We start from the raw sequence: 27,438 nt of genomic DNA, 5'->3' as shown, positions 1-27,438 counted from the left end.
AAGTTGTTGAAAGTCGATCGATTGCTGCGGACAGAACTGTAAATAATGATTAACGTGGATAATTCAGAAACAAAACAAAATGCACATTAATAATTCGAAGCAAGAGTACCACAGGAGGATATCTATGCTAATATCAATGCTAATCTCTAATGTTGTGTGTTTTTCAGTCAAAAAGGGGACTATTCAACAATCATATGAGCCAGTGTTATTGGCCTAATGGTTAAAGGTTTTATAAGCCATTGACCACAGTCATACCAAGGCTTAATACCTCAACATTCTTTTATGAAAAACAGATCAGATAATTTAAAATTTTGATTTGTATTTAGCATCGTATCAATTTGATGCCATTCACAAATTAAGATTAAAGAAAACTTTAAAATGATAACATTTTTCTACACAATACCAATATTTATCTATTTTCTTGAAGGATTAAATGGTGAAATAATGACAAGGGGTGTAAGGGAAGGTATTTGCAGAACAGCAATTAATTCCGAAAAATCGCATCAATGTTTTATGTTTCTCTAGTAAAAGGTACAAATATAACAAGAGGGCCATGATGGCCTAAATCGCCATTGAAAGTTTTAAACCTTTGTTTTTTTATGAGAATGAATGAATTTATTGGTATATGGCAATGCAACTATAGGGATTAAACTATGACTGAGTATTATCAAATGTTGTAGTGGTTTAGGTCATCCAAGCACAAAATTGATATTTGTTTTCCAAATTGTACATATGGTCCAAAGTTCACTGTAGTAGTTTCAAAAAATAATAAAGTAGGTCAAAAGGTCACAGTGGCTCATCTGAGGAAAACATTGATATTTTGTTTGCACACATGGTCTAAATTTAAATGCTGTAGCTTCAAAAATAAGAAAGAAGGTCATAATGTCAAAGTACAGGTCATCCGAGAACACCATTGATATTTGTTTTCAAAACCATACACATGGATCAAGTTTCATTGCTGTAGCTTCAAAACTAAGAAAGAAGATAAAAAGGTCACAGTCAGCATCTTCAAAGCACAACATTGATATTTGTTTTTAGAACTGTACACATTGTCCAAATTTCATTGCTGGAATAACACAAAGAAGACAGTTAGTAGAAAATTCACAGTCAAGGTCAACCAAGAACAAAATTAATATTTCTTTTCAAAACAATACAAATGGTCCATATTGCATTGCGAAACATTAGAAAGTAGGTCAAAAGGGGTGGGGCCAGCTTTAACCACAGGGGCATAATTTTAACAAACTTGGTAGAAGGCCATCATATCATAGATGCTACATAAAAAATATCAAAGGTCAGGACCATGCGGTTTGAGAAAAGAAAATTAGATCGGATAAGATATTTTTTAAGTATTGTTGGGAAATAAAGGGCCCTAACTCCTAAATGATTAAAGCGATTTCCATGGCTATCGAACTTGATCAAGGTATTATGGTCACAAACATGTGTTAAAAGTTTGGTGAGGATTGGACAAACAGTTTTCAAGAATTAGATCGGAAACAATCTTCGGGACGTATTTTTCAAGTCTTTTTTTGCAAATAAAGGGCCGTAACTCCTAAATGACAAAAGCGATTTCCATGGCTATCGAACTTGATCAAGATATTATGGTCACAATCATGTATGTAAAGTTTGGTGAGGATTGGACACATACTTTTCAAGAATTAGATTGGAAACATATATTTTTGAAGTATTTTTGGCAAAAAAGGGCCGTAACTCCTAAATGACTAAAGCGATTTCCATGACTATCGAACTTGATCAAGATATTATGGTCACAAACATGTGTTTAAAGTTTGGTGAGGATTGGACAAACGGTTTTCAAGAATTAGATCGGAAACAATCTTCGGGACGTACGTACGTACAGACAGACAGACGTACGTACGGACAAGGGCAACCCTATATGCCGCCACTTTGTGGGGGCATAAAAATTTTAAGAAGCATATTTGAAGAAGTTCTGAACATGATAAATACATACTAGTCATATACAAAGCACTGAAAATATTTTTTTGAAAATTCCTTGAATTTTAAGAATAGACGTTCTCAAAAGATCTCCCGTGTATTTATATTTTGAAAAATTTCCTCGGATATGTGATGGAATTGTCTTTTGGACATAAACATATGAAGTTGGTAAGGTTAGCAAGTCCTAGAGAGTTTCATTAAAAATGGATATCAATGGGAATTGCACACGCTAGTTCTAACTGTAAGTTTCTTTCGAACATTAACCTTAATGTCCCTTAGGTTTAATAATCAGATTTTACTTAGGATAAGGAAAGTTGGATAATCATTTATAATGTGGCAAGCATCAACAGACAAACATATATACATGTAAGTTTGATAAATATCTGTGTGGAATATAAATGATGGAGACTGTTTTTGTAAGTGTTACTGCATATTACAATGGATAGAATTGTAAACAATCCAAAATGTATTTAATGAGCGTATTAAAACTTGAGAAGACAAAACATGCCTGACTATAATTGTTGTCCTAGTACAGTGTCCTTGTAATTAACCCATGACTTCTGCACCCACTACTAGAGTCATTGAAGTTACTGTACCCACTACTATAGTTATTGGAGTTACTGTACCCACTACTAGAGTTATTGAAGTTACTGTACCCACAACTATAGTTATTGGACTTACTGCACCCGCTACTAGAGTCATTGAAGTTACTGTACCCACTACTAGAGTTATTGAAGTTACTGTACACACAACTAGAGTTATTGAAGTTACTGCACCCACTACTAGAGTTATTGAAGTTACTGTACCCACTACTAGAGTTATTGAAGCAACTGGACCCACTACTAGAGTAATTGAAGTTACTGGACCCACTACTAGAGTTATTGAAATTACTGCACCCACTACTAGAGTAAATGAAGTTACTGCACCCACTACTAGAGTCATTGAAGTTACTGTACCCACTACTAGAGTTATTTGAGTTACTGCACCCACTACTAGAGTCATTGAAGTTACTGTACCTACTACTAGAGTTATTGAAGTTACTGCACCCACTACTGGAGTCATTGAAGTTACTGTACCCACTACTGGAGTTATTGAAGTTACTGTACCCACTACTAGAGTTATTGGAAGTACTGTACCCGCTACTAGAGTTATTGGAGTTACTGCACATGCTACTAGAGTCATTGAAGTTACTGCACCCACTACTAGAGTTATTGAAGTAACTGGACTCACTACTAGTTATTGAAATTACTACACCCACTACTAGAGTAATTGAAGTAACTGCACCAACTACTAGAGTCATTGAAGTTACTGTACCAAATACTGGAGTTATTGAAGTTACTGTACCCACTACTGGAGTTATTAAAGTTACTGTACCCACTACTAGAGTTATTGAAGTGACTGTACCCATTACTAGAGTTATTGAAGTTACTGCACCCACTACTAGAGTTATTGAAGTTACTGCACCCACTTCTAAAGTCATTGAAGTTACTGTACCCACTACTGGAGTTACTGAAGTTACAGTACCCACTACTAGAGTTAGTGAAGTTACTGCACCCACTACTAGAGTCATTGAAGTTACTGTACTCACTACTAGAGTTATTGAAGTTACTGCACCAACTACTGGAGTTATTGAAGTTACTGCTCCAACTACCAGAGTTATTGAAGTTACTGTACCCACTACTGGAGTTATTGAAGTTACTGTACCCACTACTAGAGTTATTGGAGTTACTGTACCCACTACTAGAGTTATTGGAGTTACTGTACCCACTACTAGAGTCATTGAAGTTACTGTACCCACTACTAGAGTAAATGAAGTAACTGCACCAACTACTAGAGTTATTGAAGTTACTGCCCCCACTAGTAGAGTTATTGAAGATACTGCACCTACAACTAGAGTTATTGAAGTAACTGCACCAACAACTAGAGTTATTCAAGTAACTGCACTAACTACTGCACCAACTACTGCATCACCTACTAGAGTCATTGAAGTTACTGCACCAACTACTGCACCAACAACTAGAGTTATTGAAGTTACTACATCAACTACTGCACCAACTACTGCACGCACAAACTACTGCACCAACTACTGCACCAACTACTATAGAGTTATTGAAGTTACTGCACCAACTACTGCACCAACTACTATAGAGTTATTGAAGTTACTGCACCAACTACTGCACCAACTACTGCACCAACTACTATAGAGTTATTGAAGTTACTGCACCAACTACTGCATCCACTACTAGAAGTTTTGATATAGTGTGAGTTATATAATTTTAATCATGAGGGCTGTTGAAGTAACTGTTTTGTTACGATGTTGTCAAGAACAATGTATATTATTTATAATTAAAAAGCTCTGTATTTTATCCACAGGCTCATAGACGAAATCACTCTGACTCTTACAGGGTACAATTGCTATACATTGAATCTTGCATTATTACACACTCAGTCTCAAAGTTTGGGTGTGGAGTAATAAAAAATAAATCTTACTTATTAGGGATGGCAACAAGTAATAAAATTGGTTCTCAAGTACTAAGATAACTTTTCAATAGAGTTCCCAGAAACTTTAATAGTATATTTTTCAGAGACATGACTTTTTCATTAACCCAATATTTGAGTAATCACAATACTGGCCATAAGTGTTGACATAAAAAACATTTCGGAGAAATTATTGTGAAATATGGGCCAGTGGATTCTGAACAGAGGTTTTTCATATGGACATATGTCGTGAAAAGTAGCGCCACCCCCCTTCAGCCATATTTTTATGGATAAACATGGATTGAAGAAATTTGATACAGCCTGGGTCATCTTAGGAGCATCCCTGTGAAATTATATTGGAATCAGGCCAGCGGTTTCTTAGAAGAAGATTTATAATGTTTTTCCTTATATTTTTTTCTTGTTTTCCTCCGAGTACTCAAGTAAAAAAATAAGTATTCGAGAATGGGACTACTCGGGTTCTCGTTGCGAACCCTACTAAATTAAATGATAGTTAGTTTCATGGAACTTGCTGAAACTCATCATCCAATCTGTAGCTGGTCAGACACAAATGAGAAATAACGCTTTTCTATGAGCTTAATTAGCCTTGAGATGAAGCGCCAGTAAATGGTTTCTCTCTTCAAAATGAGACTCCAGCCACTTAGGATGAGGACAAGCCTATAAATGCGAGATGGGGTATTATGTCTAATGTTTTAAATAATGTCAGGTTGTCATATTCATTCCATAAATGCATCATTAAGCCACTTACCATATTTGTCCTCATCGTAGAGCTTATTGGTGTCATTTTAAGACCACTGAACAAGGAAGTACCAACAAAAAAACATCTGTATGTATATATTGGCATGCGGGTCCAAAAACATCCTTCTCATATGGTCATGACAATCTCTTATAGAAATGAATGTTTTTCATGGTTCATTTGATATTATTTGATCTGCTTATGCAATCTGTATTGCATGCAGGACTTTGCATAATTATGGTTTCAAAGTTTCAAATTTGAAGCAATTATGCACCAGTCAATTGTAACCCTGCCCCCCCCCCCGCCAGGTCCAGGGGTATACCTCCCCGCAGGGCAGGGATTTTACCTGGGTTTGTCGGAACCAAAGGTCAAAGTCCCCTGGACCTGGGGGACATGGTTACAATTGACTGGTGCATTACCATTAGCGTATGTCCTCAAGGGTCATGTCACTCCTTTTTGCAAGGATCACGGACTGACTTGTGGCCTTGACCTTGATTTCAAATGGCAGAAGAAATTCTTATGAAATTGCACCTTCTCAATGGCAGTAATAATTTATTCATATCAGGCTAGACGACATGATTGAGACGAATTAGGCAGAATGATAAACCAATTAACGAACAACGAATGCTAAAAGGCTGAACACGTCTTATTGGCTGACAGATATGGGATGAGCAAATCATTGAATATATAAACAATTCGACTTAATTGTGAACAAGCCTATGTTACACAGCGCTTTAAAGCTTCACTCGCGTAGATTGACTGTTTTGACAACCATTCAAAAAATGAAGTGTTGTGGCCAAAAGTGTTACTAATGCTTTAAGAAAAAAGTGTATTTCTCAGACATTTACGCAAAACTTGGCTCATTCAAAGAAAAAAATAAAGACAAGTTGTCAAAACAGTCCATCTGTGAGAGTGCAATTTTAAGCCAGAGATTGTTTTGAAATAAACAGGACAAGAGTGGCAATGTAAGTGCACATCAGCCATTATAATTCAAAGAACTATAAATATGTGCATAGTTAGAGCTTGAATCATTTCAAATTTTCACAGGCAGGATCCATGATTTGACGTGGAGTGGGAAGGGTTGGCCCTTGGAGGCATGACACTTAGTCCTCCCCTTACCTAAGAAACCAAAATAATAAATATGCGTCTTAAATTCATTTGATATGCCTACCCAGAGAAAAAACTGACTGAAATAAGTCTAAAATTGGGTATTTTTGTGTATTCTATGTAAAATATGTCAACCCTATTCTCGTTAAATTGAGACAATTTTATTAGGGGTTGGGGCGCACATTGTTGACACCACAACACCACAAGGAGCAGCATTCAAGTGGCAAATGACAAGGAGGAGTGATGCTGGAATTGGCATCATGTTTATTGAGCTGAAATACAAAAATTAATCAATTAATACCCAAAACTAAAGCTAAACAGTAATAATATTACTTCAACAAACTTTGGCCCCTACCTGTGTCCCTGCTGGGCCTTTCCTGGCTCCCTGTCCAGAAGATGCAAGACTCGCTTGTGAATCGCACGCCAGAAAAACATGACAGGTTTTCAACCCTGACTATTTCATTTATTTGATTTTAATCCAGTTAAAACAGTTATTACTTTATGAAATTCACATCATATCTTGATTTGTGCCTCTCAGAAAGTTTTAAAAATATAATTAACAGTTGTCCTTTTCATATTATTAAGCAAATGTCATTTTTGCCTAGAAATGTAATGAAATATTTTGCTTATAAAATATTTCGTTACTTCTAAAGAAATGTTATTCTTTTTAAGCTGTTTCCATGAAATATAATTCTATATTGATCAGCTTAGTCCAACAGTGCTTTTTCCTATAATACCTATGGGGTGAAAACAAAGTTATTATAAGGCGTTCTTTGTTCATGAAAACATATGCAAACTTCCGTGGAGACTGTCACGGACAAATACCAACATTGTCGCTATTCCTCGAGGCCACAGAGGTTTTAACACGCTATTACCCACACAAATCCCAGGGCATATGCTTCGTTTTTTTCTCCATTTCCTACGACTATGACAAATTTCCTAGGCAATTTTCTCCCATGATTATAAACCAATAGAAATCACATCACAGGAGCTATTATACACTTATGTACCAATAAAGTGTTCATTAGATAATCCCATATTCTGAGATCTTCGGCTACAAGTGAGGAAAAAGAGCACTCAAGATTGTCTGACTTCGCAAACTAATGAACTTCCACCCAAAAAAGTCCACACAAGCTTCAAAATGAATTCTTAATTAAGTCAGCACATGTTGCTGATATATCGGCTGGCTAGCTATTACAAGTCACTACTAAATAAAAACGCTACTTCATAACCTTAAAGGTCATATAATTGATCACCATATCAACAACAACCTTTTCTCCAGATATTCCTTTTACCACTGAAGATTACGACAGTGAATTTCTTGTGATGACTTGACATAGAAGCTACTGGCAGACAAAAACACACCCTACATTTCATGATGAAAGGTGACAAAAGTGTAAAATTCTGAAAACTAATCCATGATGGATGCAGGAAGATGAAATGTCTTTTCTCCTGGACAAATTGCTGTGAAACGAAACAAGAGATATTGAACTGTGTTGGTCACATAAATGTTCCATGTAAATACTAAATATCAGGTTCAGGAATTTTACTCAAATATTATTCTATTCATTTTCTCAGAAAGGCTACTTTTCTTGAAGGAAGATTATGCAAAAAGGAACAAGGCATTTGCCATGGAGTTTGTTAGTGACCTATTGGCGACCTTGCTTTTAACTAAGGTGTCAAGGGAAAGTATTCAATAACCACCTAAGAATTCACTTTATTCTAAGAGTAGAATTTTAGTATCTTGATTGGACAGTCAAATTTATTCGCCAATAGACTGAATGGAATTACTGAGATATGTCCTAGGATAAGGATAAAAAATATATTGAATACGACCCCTGATTTCATTTTTTCCGGGGCGGATCCGTGGTCTAGTGGTAACATACTTGACTGTCAATCCAGGGGTGGCAGGTTCGACTCCCTGCCGAACCACTAAACAAATAGTAATCGTCTAGCGAGAAGGACTTTAAATGGGGTCCCCTTGTGACAGTGCTATACACTAGGGCATGTTAAAGATTTAGTACCTGGGTAGCTCTAACCAGGGTTATATTCTGTTTGAGCTCTATGCAAAAAAACAAAACTAAAATAACTAAAAATCTTACTGGTGCCGAATGGGCAAAACCCTAATGTGAGTATAAATAAGCTTTATGTCTACACCACCACCACCCCTGAGTTCATTAATACCAAGGCTGGCAGCATGTGAATTTGGTTAGTGGCAACCCTGGCTTCTCTTACAGCTCTCTCCCATAACATAAAAGTGAAAAGATTTATGTTATGTTGTAATAACTTATTTCACAATCATCAAAATACAAAGAGATCTACAGTTTTGACATCACATCTGTCAAGCTCATGATCAAAGTTTCATTGTTCACAAATGGCAACAAGTCGGGTTTTTAAATTGCCTTATTTGTTATCAATGTATTGTTAAATGGTAAAAATATCCACCCCTTATATGCACCAGTCAATTGTAACCACGGCCCCCCAAGGTCCGGGGAATAGCCGGGACATTGACTTTCCGTCCAGCCAACCCCCGGGTAAAATCCCCACCCTGCGGAGACAAACTGATGGTTAAACCCCGGCCAAATGCCCCCGCATCCCAGAGAAGGCCCAGTCTCCACTAAATTTGGCGCTATGACAAAACCACCACTGCAAATTCCTATTTTGTTTCAATTTTTGCATTAAATTCTTCAACAAGGGGCATAGCTTAACAATTCAAATATCAATAAGAAGAGACTCCAGAAATAACACATTTGCACAAATGTAGCTGAACTCTGAAAGCTATAAATCTACCATATCAAAAAAACTGTTATTTTGTAATTTACTTTGGACAGACAAAGTTGACAGACTAAAATCATAGTTTATAATTTAAATTAAAAACATATTAGCACCACTATTAGATAAAATAAATAATCATTTATGCGATCAAAGACAAACACTTAAAATGCACATGTCTTACCTAAGAGAGCCGATTTTCGGAGGTCTTTTCTTTTTAGCAAAGCATGGTCCAAGGTCTGGATGGTTACATAAGGCACTTACTCCTGAAATTTGGAAAAAAACAGATATTGTTTAAATTCATGTTAAAGGGAAAACACTACTGGATTGGTGTTTCTTAGTTCAAAACATTGTTACCTCCCTTTGATAATTTTTTCGTCCATTTCTGTGTCTTCATTTTTGGAAATTAAGTCACTGTTGACAATAAATGTGTTGTGGTGATGCTCAATGTCATTGTTCAGAATTCCATCAACAAAATGATCATTAATTATGTAACAGAAAAAAACTCCTCTGATACTGGTAGCTATAAATATTTTATCTGTTATTTTATCTTTCATATTTATTTTACATTGTCTACTGATGGTGCACCTCTCCTACTGGCTTGCTTACCACAAACTCCATCATTTTCTACCTGAATCCTGAATAACAAAAAAAATCAAAACTATTTTGAGAGTCAATCTAAATGAATAATGCCAAATTTCCAGCTCCTGTGCTTCTGTTTATACCACATTTAATGAAAGTGTTGAATAGTCATTAAAAAATTCTGAATTCAGTGGATGGTGGGGGTTTCTGCCTCACAGCTGATGACACTACCTCTGGTTATTACAAAAGAAGCATAGACAATTCATGAATTTATGAATAAGAACATGAATAACTGTCTGTCAAGCACATTTGTGTGATAAGGATAGCACTAAAATCACATCTGGCTTTGTCAGTCTGTTAAAGACAAACACAATACTATCTATTCTACTGTTATTTTACTTGGAGATAACTGTTACATCTGCTACTGTTAGAAAGTCTGCAAATCACGGGTAATGTTTTGACACTTTTCTCATTCATATTTCATTTCATCCTGTCATTAACCTTTACCTTTGTCATAAAAAGGCATTTGGAATGGCAGCCAAACAACACTCCCAGCACTTATAACAAGATGCCCACAAGGGCCGATGATCTACTGGTATGGCTTGTTTAGTCATTTTCTTTGCAGACCATGTACATAATTATGGTAACTAGGCAACATACTGATCAGGTTCACTTGGAGCATTTGGTATAGCTTCATGGGCACTGCGCTACAGTCTTGTTACATATAACATGCAACGTGAATATGGAGGTTATATTTCTTACAGAAATGTTGCCAATTCCAAGGGCCATAATCCAGTCATGCATGAGCGGAATGGACAGGACAGGAACCAATGCCTTTTGGATATCAAACCACTGTCAAAGTTTGGTGAAGATCAAATGAAGGCTCTGTTGTGTACACAAGCTCAAATATAGGAATTTTGACAATTTCAATGCCATATTATACAGTCATACATGGGCAGATCAGGCTGGTTTTCAAAAGGAACCAAGGTCTCATCAACATTTAACTACTTTCTAAGTTGGATGAAGATTGGATAAGAAATGGGACGGTCTATTTATTCACAAGCTGTATTATAGCATTTTTGACAATTTGACAGGCAATAATCCAGTCATGCATGGGCGGATCTGGCCGATTGACGAATGAATCAAGCTCTCATAGATATCTAACTACATTACAATCATAACTGAACACTTTACCGTTCACAAGCAATTGTTAACGGACGCAGGGACAATGAACACCGCGCCCATACATTGACAATGACCTTGATCTTAGGCTTTTGCAGCTCCAGCTTGCTCATGCATCACCTTCATGGGAGAAAATCTGAACCAAGTTACAAAAATATCCTTCAAAGGGTGGAAGATGTAGCAGTCACATAATTCAGTTTAAACCTAGAAGCTTATATTCGACCCTGACCTTGAGACAATATTGTTCAAGCATTGGTTTTTTGCCTTTCACATTAATTAATTGAACATCCAACACAAGCTTCATCAAAATCCTTCAACAGGAATAGAAATTATGAAAGAGTTTCATACACTTGACCAAGTACCGTGTGAACTTGACCTGGAACTTGGGTTCAGCATTTCACTATTAGAACATGAATTGCAATTGAAGTTTTAACTGCTTAGGAATTCATTTTGAAAATTAAAGCAGATTGTCTAAGATAAATAAAACAACAGTTTGTATTTAATTCAATATTAAAAGAACAATATTATTCTTTGACAAATTTGATTGAATGAGTAGTAACATAAATATGCCTTTAATGTAGCTAAAATAAAGCAAAGCTTCACCTTTCTAATATTGAATAACAGAAAATAACATCTATTACAGAGTTATGTAACTTGATAATGAATATCTCTGAGATCATTTTTCATGTGAATCTCAAGAGTGTCTACTGGAGACACTGCCGTTTGTAAATTAACTTAGCATTTAAGATTTTGAAGCAGTTAATTATTGTAGCTTTAAATCTCCAACCCAATCAAAGGATGTTGAATGATTTCACAGTCCTAAGAAACTGACTTCTGCAACCACATGGAGCCTCCTACTGAAGAGGCGGGCTCATACCCACAAGGCATCCATAAATGTACCTTTTGCATTGGTTTTACTTCAAGCCACTTATTAAATCATAGCATTATATGGTACATCATAAGGCCAATGTAATTGTTCAGTGTGTGTATTTCAAGAGATAAATTGCTTCATAAATGCTCCCTTGGAAGGCAATGTTTTGCTTCAAATGAGGACTTAAAACAAAGTTTACTTCACTTTTACTTCATTATTTTAAATGAAACACAGTGAGCCCCGCATACTGATTTTTAACCAGAGTCGATTGAGAGTTTTTAACCAGCATAGCCTGCACTTTGTTTCATTTAAAATGGTGAAGAAAAAAAAAAGTTATCTCTGTTTTAATTCTTCATTTGAAGCAAAATAATGCCTTCCAACATTATTTATCACATGGTATACACAAGCTGTTGTATAAAACTTAGCTAAGAAGCCTACAATATATCTTTTGGTAAGTTTGGGGAGTGCACATTTAAATGATTTGATTGGTTAATATTCATTATCAGATAAATATTGACCAATCGATAATCTTTTCATCTAACTTTGACCAAACCAAAAAAATAACCACATTTACACAATCATGCTGCCTGGGAACAACTTATCAGAGTTCCATACAATTCACTACCAGAGTTTACTTCTAATATGTGTTTTACATACATGTATTTCTTCCAAGAAATGTAAGCTGAATGTAATCCAATTAAAGATGCACTTTTACTTCCAAATATGATATACCCCAATTAATACAATTGCTTCAGTTTACCAGAAAGGATGAATTAGTATCGAAAACGGTGATTCTTATGAAGAATACCATATTTCATTTGAAAGACCCAGGTGCAGAAAACTTGGGATTTATAGCTAATATGAGACGATAGTTGGTCACTGTTAATCTTTAAGGCCTCACCGGTCATTTAATTTTAGTGCGTTTTCAGATGTTAAAGCTGCACTCTCACAGATTTACCATTTTTACAACTTTTTTTAACTTTTGTCTTGGCAAGAGCATTTTGTTTGCGTAAATATCTGCAAACCAATGATGATAAGACTGCTGACAAAAGATCAGATCACAGATGTTCACATTTCCGTTCGAAAATTGATGTTTTATGCCATGGCTTAAACCGTTACTTACGGTTTAAGAAAAAATGCATAAAACATCAATTTTCAAACTTAATATAAAAATCTGCAATCAAATTTTTGTCAGCAGTCTTATATAACTGGTTTCCATGGATTTTCGCAAAAACTGGCTCGTTCCAAGACAAAAAAATAAAAAAATGTTGTCAAAAACGTTCAATCAGTGAGAGTGCAGCTTTAAATACACAATATTATTACAATTTTGTTATCAGTAATAGTAATATTTTCTATAAGGGCATTATTTAGTGTTTAAATAACATGAGTGCTTTCTTAGATTAGGTCACACTAGTGCAATGCACACAAAACCAAGCTAGACAAGTGCCGTCATCCCAGTGGCAAATGTTACAGCCTTCCTGATATATTTCTTAAAAAAGCTTAAGCAAAACAAAGCAATTAAATAACATATGTCAAGTTTATATTTTCATGATTATATATTGGTTGTCCTGTTAGGGTAGTAGTGGTTAGCCCACTCGCTTCTTACCGGGTTCGATTCCTGGCCTGGCTGCATGTGAGTTTGGTTTGTGGTCACCTGAAGCCAGACAATTCTGTGGGATTCTCTGGGTTTCCCCAACAACTCAAGACCAAACTCTCGTGCAACATCATGCAAAATGAGAGACTGACTTAGTATTAGTTTATATTACTTGCTTCACAATTGTTGTAAAATAAATAAAGTTTAAACTTATATTTTCGTGATAAGAAATAAGATTATAATTGTTTGTTTCAGTATAAGATTATAATATATTTCACCAAGAGGGCAACAAAAGCTATATTTCACGAGTGGCATAGCCAAGAGTGAAATTATAATTTACATTTGGTGATCACAAAGTGAAATATATTGCAATCTTATACTGAAACAAACTATTTATATTTTTATTACAGCATATGGTTTAAAAGGATTTTAAATGAAAACTTTATTGCAGTTTTTTTGAAAATTAGCGCACCACAAATTGTATCCAACCATATCGTCATTTTAGAAATGGCATGGTTGAATTTGTGTCCGTACACACCAAAAAGGAAAACTGTTTATTTAAACATGACTTTTTTCCCGTTCAATCTTTAAGACTTAAAAATTTAATTCTCACCTCTTCCGACTGGCTTTTCCACAATTTTTGAAACACTTTTATTTGGCAGCATGGTTGTATTTTAATCTCTAATATTTTTTAACACATTTTGTTAATTGACATTTTTAAATAGTCTCCCAACTATCTGTCATAAAGTTATACTGAATGAGGTTTTCTTTAACAATGATGAATCTGCTATTTTGTTCAATTTTTATACTCCAAACTATCTATCACTTTTTTTTCCCTTCATACAATTGTGTCCTGAATTACCATATTTTACTTCTCTTTTTTTCCCATGAAAACAAATGCGTATTTTAGCAACAAAATTTGTATTACTTCAACTACTTCCCTTAAATGCAAAATTACATAATCATGTACAAAACTCCATTTTCCGGACCAAAATAATAAAAAAATACAATTTAATCCTCCAAGGATCCATTCCTATACATTTCTTCGCCAAGTCCTTCAATTAACTATGATCCATTCCTCATTTGCACAAAGTGTATTCCTTTATACAAAATTACTCTATCCTTTTCAAGATTCTGATTCCTGTAATATTTTTAGCGAAGTATTAAAGTAGTGCTTATTCTTCTGCAGAATTCCGTATCAAGTCAAAAACACTCCTCAGAGTCACCCTAGGTGTGAATTGAATCATCCTTCCCGCTGCCACAAGCAACAAATAACATAAAAGCATTCTTCATCATCGTTATCATACCGCAATTGAAAAGATGTAAGTCAATACTAAAGGTTACGCTACACCAATAGGCATCTTCAACAACGTTTTCCATTCAATTATTGGAAAAGCTAAGATGAACAAGAGCTCAATCATGTGAAACAATCTTCCTTTTCTTAATCAAAGTAAATTGTTTACAACCAATCACCATGCACCTTGACGACACCACGTTTTTGAAATATCATTTGCTTTCTTGCCTGATTCAGATCTTTAAAACATTTTGTTATGTATTATACTGAACAAAAGTTTTTCACGGTAATTTCAAGATATGATTTTCTAAGCTGCATTCTCACGGATATACCATTTTTACAACTTTTTTTATTTTTGTCCTGGAAAGAACAAATTTTTGCATAAATATCTGCAAACCCATGATATAAGATTGCTGACAAAAAATCAGATCATAGATTTTTATATTTCCATTTGAAAATTAGTGTTTTATGGCTTAAACTGTTACTGATGGTTTAAGAAAAAATACATAAATCATCATTTTTTTCAACTTAAATATAACAAGAGCTGTCACAGAGACAACGCGCTCAACTATTCCGCCGCTTTTCAATTTAAGGATTGAAACGTTTTGGCAAAACATGCATGGATCACTATTAGATTAGATTTCAATGCAATATATGGTGTGCTGAGATATTAACATAAATGTGGTTACATGCAAAATTTTAACGAGAATTTCTAAGTCTAATAATAAAGGGCCATTATTTGCAAAATACAGTTATCTAACTTGGTTTTTCAATCAAGTTGGGTGGTTGAATACTATGTATAAAGTCTCAATGCAATACATCAAATAGTTGCTGAGATATTATCCTATGTGTGCTAACATGCAAGACCTTAACCAGAATTTCTAAGTCGCATAATAAAGGGGCAAAAATCATATATTTTAAAAGATAGAGTTATCTTACTTGATTAAATAAGAAGGTTAAATAGATGGGAGCCTGTGTGTAAAGTTTCAATGCAATACATGATGTATTCGCTGAGGTATTGACTTAAAAGTGGTAACATGCAAAACCGTAACCAGAATTTCTATGTCGAAAAAAGAAGGGGCCATTATTTGAATTTGATGCAAACTGGAGTTATCTTACTTAGTTATTTAAGTAGATTGGATGGTTGAGTACTATTGTATAAAGTCTCAATGCAATCCATCAAGTAATTGCTGAAATATTAACCTATGTGTGCTTACATGCAAAACCTTAACCAGAATGTCTAAGTCAAATAATAAAGGCCCATAATTTGCATTCTATTCAAAAAAGTGTTATCTGGGAATACATATCTAATGTTTCAATGCAATACATGATATATTTGCTGTGATATTGACTTAAATGTGGTTACATGCAAAATCTTAACCAGAATTTCTAAGTCGAATAATAAAGGGCAGTTATTTTACATTAAATGCAAACTAGAGTTATCTAACTTGGTTAATTAAGTAGGTTGGATGGTTTACAACCATTGTATAAACTCACAATGCAATACCTCAAGTAGTTGCTGAAATATTAACCTATGTGTGCTTACACGCAAAACCTTAACCAGACTTTCTAAGTCGAATAAAAAAGGCCTATCAATTGCATTATATTCAAATAATTGTTATCTAACTTCATTTATTTAGTATGCAAGATAGTTGGGAATACATATCCAAAGTTTCAATGTAATAACTGATGTATTTACTGAGATAATGACTTAAAGGTGCTTACATGCAAAACCTTAACCAAGGTGTGACGCCAACACCGACGCCACCGCCGACGCCAGGATGAGTAGTATAGCTCTCCTTATTCTTTGAATAGTCAAGCTAAAAATCTGTGATCATATTTTTTGCCAGCAGTCTGATATAACTGGCTTCGATGGATTTTCGCAAAAATTGGCTCGTTCCAAGACAAAAAATAAAAAAACATGTCAAAACGTTCAATCTGTGAGAGTGCAGCTTTAAGAGAAGCTATAAGATGACTTATGTTAATGCATGAAAATCTTTTAAACCAGACGATTTTTAAGCAATGGACATACATCACATTTGATTTATCATGAGCATCAACAAATTGTCTGTGATCTTCTCCAGTGGATAAAAATGTATACAATGTGAAAACATGTTGTTCACAGATTCACCCAATACGAGGGCTGTCCCACTAAATCGTAGACTTTGTTGATATAAAATTATACGACGTCACATATGAAAAATACTTTGCATCTAATTTTTTCAATATAAAATAAATAAAAAAATCAAGAAAAACTGAAATGTTATTATTTAGTTAAGTGTTTATACATTGTTTTTAATATACAGGTATACCTTACCGACGCAGTCTGATAAACAAACGTTAGAAAATTCATTAGTTCTGATTAAAGTTTTCTGAGAAGACATTTGCGTCAATTTCCCCGGGAAAACGTCATATCGTATGACGAAGCAGTTATCTTGACGTCATCATGTTAAGTTTCAAACAATATTGGCTTTATTGCTCACAACGATACCCACGATAGTATTACATCATCATAAACTGTGTTAAGCAGAAAATTGTGACATCAGACGAAGAAGCAGCGCACAGAACAACTATTTAATTCTGTGTACAATCAGGAACAACGACTATCAACACGTTACACCAGATGAAATCCACAGAACATTACAAGAATGTTTCAAGAGCACTCGTGTATAAATGGCATGGTAGATTTAGCGCCGATAATACGGAGTCTGCACCTCGTGGGGGGCCAAAGGGGTACAAGGTTTGCAAAACAGTGAAATCTGTGCAGGACGTCATCAACTGTGACAGACGACGTACCGTTCGAGCAGTTGCTGAGATGGCTTGTATAAGTAAGTCTACAGCACAACACATTCTTTCATCGGACTCGAGTTTGTCACACGTGAGCGCTCGATGGGTCCCTAGACTACTCACAGTGGAATAAAAGGAATATCGAGTCAGAGCATCAAGGACGTTCGTTCGAAAAGTTGGAAGAGATCCATCCTACCTCTTGCGAATTATAACAACAGACGAGATTTGGGTCCACTACTTTGAATCAGAGAGTAAACGGGCATCAATGGTATGGAAGCACGCCGACAGTCCACCTCCTAAAAAGGTGGAGGCAGTAATGTTGATGGGAAAGGTGATGTGCATCGTCTTTATAGATATGCAAGGTGTCAAATTGGTGCATATGGTCAGGCCCAGACATACGGTCAACTCAAGCTACTATTTGCAGTTTGGTTAATAATAAATTACTTAAATACTTTAGATAAAAATATAACATAAGATAAAATTATTATAATAATAAAAACGTTTATGATTGATGTTGATTAAATGTTTTAACAGTTTAATTGATTAAATGTTTAAAACTCTTGTAACACTTATTCATCAAACTCAGGAAATTGTATTTTGTCTCATTCCAGACGGTACGCCGCGATCCCATGCATGCGTTACGGAAGAAGCGCCCAGGCATGGCCGCTCAGATTGAAAACGTAGTATTGCACCAGGACAACGCTCTAAGCCATACCCCTAGGAACACACAATTAGACATCGATGTGTTAGGGTTCCAGCAAGCATCCATCCACCATATTCCCCCGATCTTGCGCCATTGTATTTCGCATATTTTCCAAAGTTAAAGGCATTTTTGCGAGGAACAAGATTCAATGATGGAACTGAGATCAGCCATGCGATACAAACATTCAGTCACACATAAGACCGTGATTGGTTCATGAACGTTTATGAGAACTGGGTAAGACGCCACCATAAGTGTATCGCACATAAGGTTGAATACTTTGAAAAGGCATAATATGTGACATTATTATGACGTCTACCAGCACAATTATGACATCGGCTAGAGCCGATTATGTGTACATGGTATCATTAAATGTTTTGTAGAATTTTTATTTATTGCTACTTTTAAGTGTCATTTCGTGTGTATTTGCACAAGATGATGAATAAAACGTCAGAGAACTTTGTCAACAATTCATTCATTAGTTTTTTTTTAAATAAGGAATGTCTACGATTTAATGGGACAGACCTCATAGAAGCAGCAACTTGTTTAAAGCTGCACTCTCAAAGATTTACCGTTTTTACAACTTTATTTATTGTTTGTCTTGGAATGAACCAATCTTTGTGTTTATATCTGGAAACCAGTGATATATAAGACTGGTGACAAATATCAGACCACATGCAGTTTTTAATATTTACTTTCAAAAATTCAAAAAAGTTTTGTGGCTACATAAAAGCAATACAAACTTCTTAAGAGAAATAAGAGTTTTTTGGCATAAAACATCTATTTTCTAATGTAAATATGAAAAACTGTGATCTGATCCAATGTCAGCAGTCTTATATTACTGGTTCTCAGACAAATGTTGTCAAAACAGCCCATCTGTTAGATTGTAGATATAATGCTAATTTTACATAAAAAGGATAACATAAAATAAACTAGTGTACGCAATTCGACCATTCTTGAAAGCAGAAGTAAGAGCAGTACCAGCTTAAGTATCAAGGACCGTGAATGTGCAAAACACAACATAACAAGCCTTTTATGGTATTATGGCAGATTGAAACATTTTGTTGTCTTCATTTACATTGACCATAAGACCTCAACTTCAGCATATTGAGCCCAAACCTGTTAAATCATAAAAGTTAATGATGATAATATATTTGAAATATTATTTGACCATGGGCAGTGGATATTTCCATAAAAAGAGTAATAGTTTACAACTATGGCCCCTATTTTATAATCGGAAATTACATTTAACTAGTATGCCTAAAAACTCTGACGTAACTTCCATAGTCAAGTACTGCATAATCTTTTTATTAGGAAATATCTTTATATCTTTGATTACAAAGCAATTGATATTAATTAAATTTAATATGCCACCTGGTAGATGAAATTATCTCATAGGAATTTCATTCAAATGAAGCAAGATAAGCTTTTCTATGAAACACTTTCCCACTTTTGAAAACTTTTTTATTTTTATTTCCGGCAAAAAATGTAATCAATAAAAACTAAGAAAAAAAACCATTGCCAGAAAGTCTGTAAGTAGAATAAACCACATGCCATGTACTGTATGTGTGCTGTCACTGATGCATTAAACAATACCGCTTCTGCAATTAAGCATCTTTGTTAAATAAAGCAAAACAAGGTTGCAACAAACTACTGAAGTAAATTGACAGGCACTTATGGTACAGAAAAGATCCCTTTGAAGCGTTCAAACCGGAAAGCTCTCATAATGGAAATGGCAACATTTATATTGCCAACATAACCATTACACAATATGGACATGAATTTTTTATCAAATATACTTTGCAGATTAAACAAGATATTTTCTGCAATCAAGTATTTATGTTTCTAATTATAATCTGACGACCCATATCAATTGAAAATAAATGGATAAGGAACTCAACATCAACAATGAACTGTACACATTCAAATAGTCACAAATTCTGCAATAATCAATTAGATTAATATATTAAATAAAACCCTGTTAAATAATCTGTCTATCATGGCTTCTGACTGCAGCTCTGTTGATAATAGCCCTGACTGCAGTTCTGAAGATAATGTCCCTGACTGCAGCCCTGTGGATAATGTCCCTGTCTGCAGCTACGTATGTGGATAATGTCCCTGACTGCAGCTCTGTGGATAATGTCCCTGACTGCAGCTCTGTGGATAATTTCCCTGTCTGCAGCTTTGTGGATAATGTCCCTGACTGCAGCACTGTGGATAATGTCCCTGACTGCAGCTCTGTGGATAATGTCCCTGACTGCAGCATTGTGGATAATTTCCCAAACTGCAGCACTGTGGTTAATGCCCTGACTGCAGTTCTGTGGATAATGTCCCTACCTGCAGCTCTGTGGATAATGTCCCTGCCGCAGCCCTGTGGATAATGTCCCTGACTGCAGCAATGTGGATAATGTCCCTGACTGCAGCTCTGTATATATTGCTCCTGCATGCAGCACTGTGGATAATGTCCCTGACTGCAGCACTGTGGATAATGTGATCTGACTGCAGCACTGTGGATAATGTCCCTGACTGCAACTATGTGGATAATATCCCTGACTGCAGCATTGTGGCTAATGTCCCTGACTGCAGCCCTGTGGATAATGTCACTGACTGCAGCCCTGTGGATAATGTCCCTAACTGCAGCTCTGTGGATAATGTCCCTGACTGCAGCTCTGTGGATAATATCCCTGTCTGCAGCTTTGTGGATAATGTCCCTGACTGCAGCTCAGTGGGTAATGTCCCTGACTGCAGCTCTGTGGATAATGTCCCTGACGGCAGCTCTATGGATAATGTCCCTGACTGCAGCTCTGTGGATAATATCCCTGACTGCAGCTCTGTGAATAATGTCATTGACTGCAACTCTGTGGATAATGTCCCTGACTGCAACTCTGTGGATAATGTCCCTGACTGCAGCTCTGTGGATAATGTCCCTGACTGCAGCTCTGTGGATAATGTCCCTGACTGCAGCCCTGTGGATAATGTCACTGACTGCAGCCCTGTGGATAATGTCCATCACTGCAGCTCTGTGGATAATGTCCCTGACTGCAGCACTGTGGATAATATCCCTGACTGCAGCACTGTGGATAATGTCCCTGACTGCAGCTCTGTGGATAATGTCCCTGACTGCAGCACATATGGATAATGTCCCTGATAGCAGCACTGTGGAAATGTCTCTGACTGCAGCTCGGTATATATTGCTCCTGCTTGCAACACTGTGGATAATGACCCTGACTGCAACTCTGTGGATAATGTCCCTGACTGCAGCTCTCTGAAAATGTCCCTGACTGTAGCTCTGTAGATAACGTCCCTAACTGCAGCACTGTGGATACTGTCCCTTACTGCAACTCTGTGGAAATGTCCTGGACTGCAGCTCTGTATTAATAATATCTGTCATGTGTTCCCGTTCCGGATAAAAAAATCCGACATGAGGGCACCTGGGTTGCTCGGCAAGCCTCGTTACCGGCTACGCAGCGAGCCCGAGGGTCGGATTTTTCTATCCGGAACAGACACACATGATAGATATTTTTTCTAGCATAACTTTAGTTACATTTTTTGTGAAGAAAATACATAAGAAAGAGCGTTTTTGTACATTTCACCAAAAAGCGTGTGCGATGATGTTTACTGACGTCATGACGCGCAGTAATTTGTATTCACTGTATACGTCAATAAGTTCCTTCGATATCACGTCTTTTAAGGGTTATTTTGCTTTGTTTTTAAGGAATATTTTTGTAAAGTCAATGTTAATGGAACTCATCAATTGAAATCTCATAACTATGGTTACATTTAGTGTTTAATAAAAGAAATTGAAAGTATTACGTCACAGTGCATGACTCATCTGGCATGGGGAGATGCCAGATGGACTTTTCCAGCACGGCTGAATTCATTGGAAATGCCTATCCGGTGTGCTAGAAATATTGCTCCTGCATGCAACTCTGTGGATACTGTCCCTGACTGCAACTCTGTGGATAATGTCCCTGACTGCAGCTCTGTGGATAATGTTCCTGACTGCAGCTCTGTGGATAATGTCCATGACTGTATCTCTGTGGATAATGTCCCTGACTGCAGCACTGTGGATAATGTCCCTGACTGCGGCTCTGTGGATAATGTCCCTGACTGCAGCACTGTGGATAATGTCCCTGACTGCAGCACTGTTGATAATGTCCCTGACTGCAACTCTGTGGATAATGTCACTTATTACACAGCATAATGTCTCTGACTGCAGCTCTGTGGATAATGTCCCTGACTGCAGCTCTGTGGATAATGTCACTCATTACACAGCAATGTGGATAATGTCCCTGACTGCAGCTCTGTGGATAATGTCCCAATGTCCCTGACTGCAGCACTGTTGATAATGTCCCTGACTGCAACTCTGTGGATAATGTCCCTGACTGCAGAACTGTGGATAATGTCCCTGACTGCAGCTCTGTTGATAATGTCCCTGACTGCAGCTCTGTGGATAATGTCCCAATGTCCCTGACTGCAGCACTGTGGATAATGTCCCTGACTGCAGCATTGTGGATAATGTCCCTGACTGCAGCTCTGTGGATAATGTCCCTGACTGCAACTCTGTGGATAATGTCCCTCACTGCAGCTCTGTGGATAATGTCCCTGACTGCAGCACTATGGATACTGTCCCTGACTGCAGCTCTGTAAATACTGTCCCTGACTGCAACTCTGTGGATAATGTCCCTGACTGCAGCTCTGTGGATAATGTTCCTGACTGCATCTCTGTGGATAATGTCCATGACTGTATCTCTGTGGATAATGTCCCTGACTGCTGCACTGTGGATAATGTCCCTGACTGCGGCTCTGTGGATAATGTCCCTGACTGCAGCACTGTGGATAATGTCCCTGACTGCAGCACTGTTGATAATGTCCCTGACTGCAACTCTGTGGATAATGTCACTTATTACACAGCATAATGTCTCTGACTGCAGCTCTGTGGATAATGTCCCTGACTGCAGCTCTGTGGATAATGTCACTCATTACACAGCAATGTGGATAATGTCCCTGACTCCAGCTCTGTGGATAATGTCCCAATGTCCCTGACTACAGCACTGTGGATAATGTCCCTGACTGCAACTCTGTGGATAATGTCCCTGACTGCAGAACTGTGGATAATGTCCCTGACTGCAGCTCTGTTGATAATGTCCCTGACTGCAGCTCTGTGGATAATGTCCCAATGTCCCTGACTGCAGCACTGTGGATAATGTCCCTGACTGCAGCATTGTGGATAATGTCCCTGACTGCAGCTCTGTGGATAATGTCCCTGACTGCAACTCTGTGGATAATTTCCCTCACTGCAGCTCTGTGGATACTGTCCCTGACTGCAGCACTATGGATACTGTCCCTGACTGCAGCTCTGTAAATACTGTCCCTGACTGCAACTCTGTGGATAATGTCCCTGACTGCAGCTCTGTGGATAATGTCCCTGACTGCAGCTCTGTGGATAATGTCCCTGACTGCAGCATTGTGGATAATTTCCCTAACTGCAGCACTGTGGTTAATGCCCTGACTGCAGTTCTGTGGATAATGTCCCTACCTGCAGCTCTGTGGATAATGTCCCTGACCGCAGCCCTGTGGATAATGTCCCTGACTGCAGCTCTGTGGATGATGTCCCTGACTGCAGCCCTGTGGATAATGTCCCTGACTGCAGCTCTGTATATATCGCTCCTGCATGCAGCACTGTGGATAATGTCCCTGACTGCAGCACTGTGGATAATGTGATCTGACTGCAGCACTGTGGATAATGTCCCTGACTGCAACTATGTGGATAATATCCCTGACTGCAGCATTGTGGCTAATGTCCCTGACTGCAGCCCTGTGGATAATGTCACTGACTGCAGCCCTGTGGATAATGTCCATCACTGCAGCTCTGTGGATAATGTCCCTGACTGCAGCACTGTGGATAATATCCCTGACTGCAGCACTGTGGATAATGTCCCTGACTGCAGCTCTGTGGATAATGTCCCTGACTGCAGCACATATGGATAATGTCCCTGATAGCAGCACTGTGGAAATGTCTCTGACTGCAGCTCGGTATATATTGCTCCTGCTTGCAACACTGTGGATAATGACCCTGACTGCAACTCTGTGGATAATGTCCCTGACTGCAGCTCTCTGAAAATGTCCCTGACTGTAGCTCTGTAGATAATGTCCCTAACTGCAGCACTGTGGATACTGTCCCTTACTGCAACTCTGTGGAAATGTCCTTGACTGCAGCTCTGTATTAATAATATCTGTCATGTGTTCCCGTTCCGGATAAAAAAAATCCGACATGAGGGCACCTGGGTTGCCAGGTAACGAGGCTTGCCGAGTTACCGGCTACGCAGCGAGCCCGAGGGTCGGATTTTTCTATCCGGAACGGACACACATGATAGATATTTTTTCTAGCATAACTTTAGTTACATTTTTTGTGAAGAAAATACATAAGAAAGAGCGTTTTTGTACATTTCACCAAAAAGCGTGTGCGATGATGTTTACTGACGTCATGACGCGCAGTAATTTGTATTCACTGTATACGTCAATAAGTTCCTTCGATATCACGTCTTTTAAGGGTTATTTTGCTTTGTTTTTAAGGAATATTTTTGTAAAGTCAATGTTAATGGAACTCATCAATTGAAATCTCATAACTATGGTTACATTTAGTGTTTAATAAAAGAAATTGAAAGTATTACGTCACAGTGCATGACTCATCTGGCATGGGGAGATGCCAGATGGAGTTTTCCAGCATGGCTGAATTAATTGGAAATGCCTATCCGGTGTGCTAGAAATATTGCTCCTGCATGCAACTCTGTGGATACTGTCCCTGACTGCAACTCTGTGGATAATGTCCCTGACTGCAGCTCTGTGGATAATGTTCCTGACTGCAGCTCTGTGGATAATGTCCATGACTGTATCTCTGTGGATAATGTCCCTGACTGCAGCTCTCTGAAAATGTCCCTAACTGTAGCTCTGTAGATAATGTCCCTAACTGCAGCACTGTGGATACTGTCCCTTACTGCAACTCTGTGGAAATGTTCTTGACTGCAGCTCTGTATTAATAATATCTGTCATGTGTTCCCGTTCCGGATAAAAAAATCCGACATGAGGGCACCTGGGTTGCCAGGTAATGAGGCTTGCCGAGTTACCGGCTACGCAGCGAGCCCGAGGGTCGGATTTTTCTATCCGGAACGGACACACATGATAGATATTTTTTCTAGCATAACTTTAGTTACATTTTTTGTGAAGAAAATACATAAGAAAGAGCGTTTTTGTACATTTCACCAAAAAGCGTGTGCGATGATGTTTACTGACGTCATGACGCGCAGTAATTTGTATTCACTGTATACGTCAATAAGTTCCTTCGATATCACGTCTTTTAAGGGTTATTTTGCTTTGTTTTTAAGGAATATTTTTGTAAAGTCAATGTTAATGGAACTCATCAATTGAAATCTCATAACTATGGTTACATTTAGTGTTTAATAAAAGAAATTGAAAGTATTACGTCACAGTGCCTGACTGCAGCTATGTGGATAATGTCCCTGACTGCGGCTCTATGGATAATGTCCCTGACTGCAGCTCTGAGGTAAATGTCCCTGACTGCAGCTCTGTGGATAATGTCCCTGACTGCAGCTCTGAGGTAAATGTCCCTGACTGCAGCTCTGTGGATAATGGCCCTGACTGCAGCTCTGTGGCTAATGTCACTGATTACACGGCATAATGTCCCTGACTGCAGCACTGTGGATAATGTCCCTGACTGCAGCACTGTGGATAATGTCACTCATTACACAGCATAATCTCCCTGACTGCAGCTCTGTGGATAATGTCCCTGACTGCAGCTCTGTGGATAATGTTACTGATTACACAGCATTGTGGACAATGTCCCTGACTGCAGCTCTGTGGATAATCTCCATGACTGTAGCTCTGTGGATAATGTCCCTGACTGCAGCACTGTGGATAATGTCCCTGACTGCAGCACTGTTGATAATGTCCCTGACTGCAACTCTGTGGATAATGTCACTTATTACACAGCATAATGTCTCTTACTGCAGCTCTGTGGATAATGTCCCTGACTGCAGCTCTGTGGATAATGTCAATCGTTACACAGCAATGTGGATAATGTCCCTGACTGCAGCTCTGTGGATAATGTCACAATGTCCCTGACTACAGCACTGTGGATAATGTCCCTGAATGCAACTCTGTGGATGTCCCTGACTGCAGCACTGTGGATAATGTCCCTGACTACAGCTCTGTGGATAATGTCCCTGTCTGCAGCTATGTGGATAATGTCCCTGACTGCAACTCTGTGGATAATGTCCCTGACTGCAGCTCTGTGGATACTGTCCCTCACTGCAGCTCTGTGGATAATGTCCCTGACTGCAGCTCTGTGGATAATGTCCCTGACTGCAGCACTGTGGATAATGTCCCTGACTGCAGCTCTGTGGATAATGTCCCTGACTGCAGCCCTGTGGATAATGTCCCTAACTGCAGCTCTGTGGATAATGTCCCTGACTGCAGCTCTGTGGATAATGTCCCTGACTGCAGCTCTGTGGATAATGTCCCTGACTGCAACTCTGTGGATTATGTCCCTGACTGCAGCTCTGTGGATAATGTCCCTGACTGCAGCTCTGTGGATAATGTCCCTGACTGCAGCATTGTGGATAATGTCCCTGACTGCAGCACTGAGGATAATGTCCCTGACTGCAGCACTGTGGATAATGTCCCTGACTGCAGCACTGTGGATAATGTCCCTGACTGCAGCACTGTGGATAATGTCCCTGACTGCAGCACTGTGGATAATGTCCCTGATTGCAGCATTGTGGATAATGTTCCTGACTGCAGCACTGATGATAATGTCCCTGACTGCAGCACTGTGGATAATGTCCCTGACTGCAGCACTGTGGATAATGTCCCTGCCTGCAGCTCTGTGGATAACATCCCTGACTGCAGAACAGTGGATGAGGTTCTTGGTTGTAGGCCTAGAGAACCCTGGTTCAAATCCTGCTGGTATATTTCTTTAGATCACATTGATATAATTAAAAAGATGTTGTATCTTCTAACCCTGAGAGATTTTTCAGGTGTTTTTTTATAAAATCATATCTTACTAGCTCACTAAATAACTTACTATTAATACTTTGGATAGCATACAATATGGACATGGCGGGTCAACAATTGCTGTTTTATCAAAACAATTATTATAATAACAAGTTTGTCAACACATAAAAATAATAAACAATTTGCTAGTGAAAGTAAAGTCTGCGATTTATTCTCCTTTTCTTTAATGAAAGTTATATTTAATTTTGCTGAGAGGTAAAAACATCAGAAGACTTGTTGAAGCCAACTGATACCACAGATCTTCTGTCTTTTATGTATTCAATAAAAAAATTGT

At 37.8% G+C, this 27,438-nt stretch overlaps 1 protein-coding gene across 2 annotated transcripts in view; it reads right to left on the bottom strand.

Annotated features, from left to right (window-relative positions):
* Window positions 1-27,438, bottom strand: part of LOC128231305 (calcium/calmodulin-dependent protein kinase kinase 1-like) — a 144,456-nt gene that overhangs the window by 89,795 nt on the left and 27,223 nt on the right. The window contains exon 3 of one of the 2 annotated variants that reach the window (XM_052943945.1): window positions 9,246-9,327. In XM_052943945.1, the coding sequence (XP_052799905.1) occupies window positions 9,246-9,327 (82 nt within the window). Of the gene's footprint in view, window positions 1-6,644; window positions 6,795-9,245; window positions 9,328-27,438 lie in introns of those variants that run through there. The other variant, XM_052943946.1, reaches the window with a different exon arrangement.

Source organism: Mya arenaria, chromosome 4 (genome assembly GCF_026914265.1).
Source record: "Mya arenaria isolate MELC-2E11 chromosome 4, ASM2691426v1".
NCBI classification, from domain to species: Eukaryota; Metazoa; Mollusca; class Bivalvia; order Myida; family Myidae; genus Mya; species Mya arenaria.
This window is presented reverse-complemented; position numbering and strand designations above follow the sequence as displayed.